Below are 7,574 nucleotides of genomic sequence, written 5' to 3'. Positions count from 1 at the left end.
AAGTTTACACTAATTATTTCTCTGAGACTTTCTTTCTGCTCATATTTTCCATTTTTTAATTATGAACCCAAAATTGTCAGAGATTTTGCAATTTACTGACATTCAAAAATGATGGCAAGGAGAAATGTTCTGGTTTATCCATGTACCTCCCAATGCAACCGCTGCTCCAGGTGTCAGCTGCTCTACATCGGTGAGACCAAGCGTAGGCTTGGCGATCGCTTCGCCCAACACCTCCGCTCGGTTCGCATTAACCTACCTCATCTCCTGGTGGCTCAGCACTTCAACTCCCCCTCCTAATCCAAATCCGACCTTTCTATCCTGGACCTCCTCCATGGCCAGAGTGAGGACCACCATAAATTGGAGGAGCAGCACCTCATCTTTCGCTTGGGCACTTTGCACCCCAGCTGTATGAACATTGACTTCTCTAATTTCAGCAAGTCCCTGCTTTCTCCTCCCCTTCTCAGCTCTCCCTCAGCCCATTGTCTCCGCCTCTTCCTCAGCCCGCTGTCCTCCCCTCTTCCCTGCTGCTCCCTCCCCCCACCCTCACATCAGTCTGAAGGAGGGTCTTGACTCGAAACGTTGTCTATTTACTTCGCTCCATAGATGCTGCCTCACCTGCTGAGTTTCTCCAGCATTTTGGTCTACCTCCCAATGCAATCATTCACTCTCAACCAAAAATACAAAGATCTTCGAGGGGATGCAAAACAAAAAATCCAGAGAATACTTTGTTGACGTCTTAGATGATAACTAGCAATTAGTGTTCTTAGACTTCATGTCTCCTTTGAGGAAGCCCTCTCCCGACTCTCATCAGATGTAGGGTCATTGTCATGATAATGGTGAAGTGAAAGGAGAAACCTACTTTTGGCTTTCACAATTTAAATCCCGCATAATGAGAGAGGAATCTCATCATATTACTGCAGGAGGAAATCTGGATAAAATATTTATGCGTATAGCCTCCAGCCAAACACTGAAATGTAATGAGAAAGATAGAATGGTACGAATAAGTGAAAATCAAAAAAAATGTAGATGCGGGAAATCGAAATAAAAACAGGAAATTATGGAAATGCTCAAGATGTCAGACCGCATCTGCGGGAAGAACCTTCATCTTGAGGGGTCCCTTCAACAAGCTTATTCACCTACAAGAAAAGTAGGAAAGGGAATGGCCTGGATAGGGTAAAAACTAGGGGGGGGTTTCAGTTTAGAGATACAGCGCAGATACAGGACCTTCGGCCCACCGGGTCTGCGTCGACCAGCGATCCTCGCATATTAATACTATCCTACACACACCAAGGACAATGTATTTTACATTTACCAAGCCAATTTACCTACCTACCTGGACGTCTTTATAGTGTGGGAGGAAACCGAAGATCCCGGAGAAAACCCATGCGGTCACGGGGAGAACGTACAAACTCTGTACGGGCAGCACCCGTAGTCGGGATCGAACCCGGGTCTCTGGCACTGCAAGCTCTGTAAGGCGGTAACTCTACCGCTGTGCCACCGTGCCGACCAGGCGTTATAGCTATGATTCTATAACCATGGGGATAAGCTGCAACAAGGTTGCCTGTTCAATGAGGCCACGTACACAGTTAGAGAGTTACACAGACAAAACAATATAGTTTTAAAAAGCAGTGTGGGAGCGCAAGTCTAGCAGACCAGGCTGAGCACAGCCCCCATTTCCAGAGAGAAATAAAGAGAAAAGAAATTCAATATCACAGAAAGATTACTTTCCCCCTGGAGTCATTTTCCCAGTGTGGAAAAGTCAAATCCTTGTGGGCATAGTTGAAGGTGAGAGGGGAAATGTTGGGAACCATGCCAGGAATGCACTGCCAAGGAATGTGGTAGAAGCTCATATAATAACAATGTTTAAGAGGCAGGTAGAGAGGCACGTGAACAGGCAGGGAATAGAACAACACAGACCAGGTGCAGAGGGATGGGATTTTTTTAGATTGGTATTATGGTCCACACAGACATGCTGTGCCAAAGAACCTGTTCATTCAGATTCAGATTCAATTTTAATTGTCATTGTCAGTGTACAGTACAGAGACAACAAAATGCATTTAGCATCTCCCTGGAAGAGCGACATAGCAAATGATTTGAATAAATAATAATAAGTGTCCGGGGGGGGTGGTGATTGGCAGTCACCGAGGTACGTTGTTGAGTAGAGTGACAGCCGCCGGGAAGAAGCTGTTCCTCGACCTGTTGGTTCGGCAACGGAGAGACCTGTAGCGCCTCCCGGATGGTAGGAGGTTAAACAGTCCATGGTTGGGGTGAGAGCAGTCCTTGGCGATGCTGAGCGCCCTCCGCAGACAACGCTTGCTTTGGACAGACTCAATGGAGGGGAGCGAGGAACTGGTGATGCGTTGGGCAATTTTCACCACCCTCTGCAATGCCTTCCGGTCGGAGACAGAGCAGTTGCCACACCATACTGTGATGCAGTTGGTAAGGATGCTCTCGATGGTGCAGCGGTAGAAGTTCACCAGGATCTGAGGAGACAGATGGACCTTCTTCAGTCTCCTCAGGAAGAAGAGACGCTGGTGAGCCTTCTTGATCAGAGTTGAGGTATTGTGGGTCCAAGAGAGGTCATCGGAGATGTTGACTCCCAGGAACCTGAAGCTAGAAACACGTTCCTCCTCCGTCCCGTTAATGTGGATGGGGGTGTGCGTGCCACCTCTGGACTTCCTGTGCTGGACTCTTCTATGTCCCATTACTGACACAAACAGAAATCAAGTTACCTGAACTTGTAGTATTCAATAAGTCTAGAAGTTTACAATGAGCTCAGCCAGAAGATGATAGGGTGATGCTCAAACTTGCATTATAGCAGTAGAGGAGGTCAGAGCCTAGATCAGAGTGAGAGTGAGATGGAGAATAAAAGTATCAGGGAACAGGAAACTTGGAAAGGCCATGCAGTGTGAATGCAGGTCCTCTGCATAGCAATCGCCCAATCAGCATTTGCTTTCTCCAACATGGAGGAGATAGCAGATTGCAATGCACTGAATTGGAAGAAGTGCAAATGAATTGCTGCTTCACCTGCAAAAGAGTGTTTGAGTCTTTTGATAGTGGGAAGAGAGATGGCATCTTCTGCAGTCGCAAGGGAAAATGCTGTAAAAATGGGGGTGGATCGTGGGAAGGGAAGAGTTGTGAAGGGAACGGACAGTGTGAAATACTGAAAGGTGCCAGGAGAGGTAGATGCCTTTGGAGATGGGATATCTTTAAAAGTGAAAGGGAATGTTAGGAGCCTGCTGGGGCTAGAATGCAAGGACCAAAAAAAACTCCATCCTTATTCAATCCTTGAGGATAGGGAGATAGAGAAGAACCACAAAAGATGGAGTGAGATGTGATCAAGGATGTTGTTAATCGTGGTGGAGGGAAAAGCATGGTTCAGGAAGTGGCGGCGCTGAGAAACGGCTGCGGCTCGCCTGCAGTCTGTCTGTTTTTACTTTTTTTGTGTTTTTTTTTGTCTAGTTCAGTTAAATTTTTGGTTATTAGGTGGTGTTATGTGTGGGAGGGGGGGCTGAAACACGGCTTTCTGTCTCTCCCTTCGGGGGAATGCGACTTTTTTGTCGTATCCCCCTTCTCTTCCCCCGTCTGCGCTGAGGCCTAATGGCGGAGCTGGCGGCCTCCAACCTGCGACCGACCTCGAGGCTCCGGAGGTAGAGCCAGCCAGGACTCACCAACGCGAGACTGGCCGTCTTCGAGCTGCGGCGACGTTCAGCCAGCGGCACGACTCGGCGCTCCAGTGAGGGCGGACGGCGCGGGGCTGAGACACTCCTGTGTGGGCGGCCCGGCTACCAGCTGGAAGGCGCTCCCATGTTGGTGGCCTGGGTCCCGGCTGGAATGCGCTTCCGTGTGGGCGGCCCGGTGCGGGGCTGAGACGCTCTCGTGAGGGCGGCCCGGTGCAAGGCGGAGACGGTGCTCCGGTGACTGAGGCGGCGTTCTGGCGGCGGCGACCTGAATCCGGGGCCGGCCGCGGGCCAGTGGACGACATCGTCGGGAGCTCGCGGGTCACAGGCTGGTGCCTGTTTTCCGGAGCTCCCGTGGCAACAGCTGCGTCCGCTGCACTGGAGGGCGGCAGCTTCGACCACCCCCGGGCCGCGGAGCTTGAACCGCGGGACTGACTTACCATCGCCCGGTGGGGTATCGCCTCAGTGCAGAGGGAGAAGAGGAGGGAAGAGACAGTAACTCTAAGACTTTTGCCTCCATCACAGTGAGGAGGTGCTTGGTGAACTCACTGTGGTGGATGTTAATTTGTGTTTATTGTGTGTTGTTATTATTACATGTATGGCTGCAGGCAACAACATTTCGTTCAGACCGAAAGGTCTGATAGACAAATAAAGGATTCAATTCAATTCAATTCAAGACGTTTCAGAAGCATCTGTATGCAAGGTATGAATATGTGCGTGGGTTCACCAGCCGAAAAGATCATTTGACAATTCTGATTGTTTTTCCTCCTGGGCTCTACTAAATGCAATGAACTACCCCACATAGTTTAATTAAAGACACCATTTTCCATGTACCATGATGGATGGTACACAGTTGACTATTCAACACTTGAAAGGGACGCACAAGCTCAAACCTGAACAGTCTTTATTGTTAAGCCGCTGTCCCACTTTCCCGAGTTACTCACGAGTTCTCCCGAGTTTCACCCTTGATTCAAACTCGGAGAATGTCCGTAGCGAGTCCGTTAGGAGTCCGTAGATATTTCGTAGCAGCTCGTAATGCCAGCCGTAGGTACTCGGGGCATCAGGTAAGTCGGGACGTTTTTTCAGCATGTTGGAAAATGTCCACGATTAAAGAAATGAGCCCCGAGTCCCTAATGCTGGCTTTGACCGTAATTCTCCGAGTTTGAATCAAGGGGGAAACTCGGGAGAATTCAGGAGTAATTCGGGAAAGTGGGACAGGCCCTTTAGGTGATCCAACAACATTTAGCTTCACTTCCACTGGCAATATGTTGTCTTTACATTCTCATTATCTCCTTCATGAAAGTATTCCATTGTTGAATCACGTGACCATTTCTTCCTCCATAAATACAGGGAGGTTAAATATGCTGGGGGAAAGTTTGTTGAATATCTAATGATGTCTGAATGATAAGTTACTTTATTAATCTGCAAATCAGCCAGCAAACTTTGGCAATTATGAAAATTATGAATCAAGATGTTTCTGCTCAATTTACACAGCTGCACTGTCACCTTCAATGAAGTAACATCTTATACTTAACCAGGTAGTATTGTTAAATAATTGATATATCTAATTGGCCACAAAAAGGGGGGGGAAGGGGGAAACTGCCTTTCAGGGTCCCTACCTGGTCGGAGAGGCAGCTTTTCTCCGGGCTGCAGCTTCGACCCGTCCTCGTGGCCTACCAGCGGGCCTGGAGCCGCGTTTTCCTGTCGCAGACCGCCAGAACCTCGGCTTCGGCGGCGGCACAGCGCTGGAGCGCTATCGTGGAGCGGGCGATGCCTTGCCTGGGTCGCCGCGCTGGAGCTCCGGTGAGCTGAAACCGCCGGCAACAACATCGCGGAGCTGCGGGACTGTGGAGCGACCAGCTGCGGGCGGCGGCGCCGAACTTTACACCGGGAGCTTGGGATCGCGCGACGAGATCACCAGTTGTGGAGCTCTATCCGGCGCGGCCATGTTGGCTTCGGAAGCCGCGGCCTCCAGTACGGGAGCACCACCAAGCCACTGTGAGGACCGGCGAGAACGGCCAGGAACATCGGGCCTCCGTCGAGGCAACTGTGGAGGCTTCAATAGGCCCGACTATGGGTGAACTGGGGTTGGGGACTGGACTTTGTGCCTTCCCTCATGGTGGGAGCCATTGTGGGGGGATGTTCTTTGTGTTTAAGACTCGCATTGGTGTTATGTCTGTATTCTTTTGTGTACCTAGGTGTATGTGAATGTGATTAATAAAAACCTTTGAATACTTTGAAGGTTGCTCGTAAATAAAAATACAAGTATTGTACTCTTTTAATGTCACGCCAATTGTTAATAATTGTCAATCAACTTCTGTTACCCAGAAAGAGATCAGTTATGTGTGTTCATTCTTCATCTGTCATATTATAATTTAGACACAAAATGCTGGAGTAACTCAGCGGGACAGGCAGCGTCTCTGGAGAGAAGGAACGAGTGACTTTTCGGGTTGGGACCCTTCTTCAGACCCTTCTTCAGATAGATTGTGTCTATCTTTGGTTTAAACCAGCATCTGCAGTTCCTCCATACATATTATAATATTTGTCTGTTCGTAATTTTCACTTGATTTCTGTCAGATTTTTTTGTCTTAATAAAAACTTTTCTTCCTTTAATTTTTTCACTTTCTGCATTGGATTTGATGTCAAATTCACCAATTTTAATTGACTCTCCTTTTCTGTTCTCTCTCTATTTGTTTTTTTAATCTTTGAAGTTTATTAATAGACTGTTGGTTCAGCCATTCACCAATGTCCCAGATACTTGATTGGCTTTGCCGTGCAATTATCAGCTTGCTTTGCCAAGACATTTCTGGGCAAACAAAATTGCATAGAAATCAACATTTCTAGCTGTTGGGCATGTTGTGTGACTCACTGAGTACTTAAAACTATATTGGCTCTTCGTAATTTGATTCCACTGCACACTGAATATATGCTCTCAATTTCCCAATCAAATTGATCAACTGGAAATATGACTAATTTTTCAGATGAGTTGATTAAAGATTTAATGGGAAGGTATTGCTCTATTTCATTTCGATTGTTATGTGAGAATAACTGTCCGCATATTTCTTGATTTATTTTGCGATTACGTTGGACTATGCGGAAACCTAAAATCTGAGATATTTTAGACACAAATTGCCGGAGTAACATCAGGCGTCTGAAACATAGAAACATAAAAACATAGAAAATAGGTGCAGGAGGGTCTCGACCTGAAACGTTACCCATCCCTCCCCTCCAGGGGAGGATGCTGCCTGTCTCGTTGAGTTACTCCACCATTTTGTGTCTATCATCGGCTTAAACCAGCATCTGCAGTTCCTTCCTGCATATCTGAGATATTTTTATTACTAAATTCAATTTCTGACATTGCCATTGTGAGCTGAGTGGTTTTGAATCTTTATCTGCTGAATATGTTAAGTCTGCAGCAATAACTGCACGTATGATTCTAAAATTACAACAGATATAGAACAATGGAATTTTAATAAGAATGAGATAAAACTGGGAGTTGAGCTCATTGAATGCCAGTGGTTACAATGTTCACTAATTCTCTGAAATTATATGACTGTAACGCAAACTTTGATGTTCCACAGGTTGGAGCAGCTGGGGTTCAATGCTTTTTTGCAGTTGATGATTGGAGTGCCCCTTGAGATGGTCCATGGGATTATGCGCATCGGACTGCTGTACCTGGCTGGTGTATTAGCAGGTGAGGCAACCCTTTGAAGAATCTACACACCTCAGTTTTGGTCAGGTAAAGCTTACACACGCAAGTATAAAGATACATAATAATATTACTCAGGTGAGGAAGCTTTGTTCGTTTTAGTTTTGGGATGTGACTGGCATTAATCAATACTTGATAACTCCATTGATGTACTTGCATCTACAAGATTTGTTTTTATGTGATTG

At 47.0% G+C, this 7,574-nt stretch overlaps 1 protein-coding gene across 2 annotated transcripts in view; it reads left to right on the top strand.

Moving 5' to 3' along the window:
• Positions 1-7,574, top strand: part of rhbdl1 (rhomboid, veinlet-like 1 (Drosophila)) — a 286,461-nt gene that overhangs the window by 207,408 nt on the left and 71,479 nt on the right. For both annotated transcript variants that reach the window (XM_055651799.1, XM_055651801.1), the window contains one exon: positions 7,262-7,374. In XM_055651799.1, coding sequence (XP_055507774.1) covers positions 7,262-7,374 — 113 coding nt within the window. The remainder of the gene's footprint in view (positions 1-7,261; positions 7,375-7,574) is intronic.

Source organism: Leucoraja erinacea, chromosome 20 (assembly GCF_028641065.1).
Source record: "Leucoraja erinacea ecotype New England chromosome 20, Leri_hhj_1, whole genome shotgun sequence".
Lineage (NCBI taxonomy): Eukaryota > Metazoa > Chordata > Chondrichthyes > Rajiformes > Rajidae > Leucoraja > Leucoraja erinaceus.
This window is presented reverse-complemented; position numbering and strand designations above follow the sequence as displayed.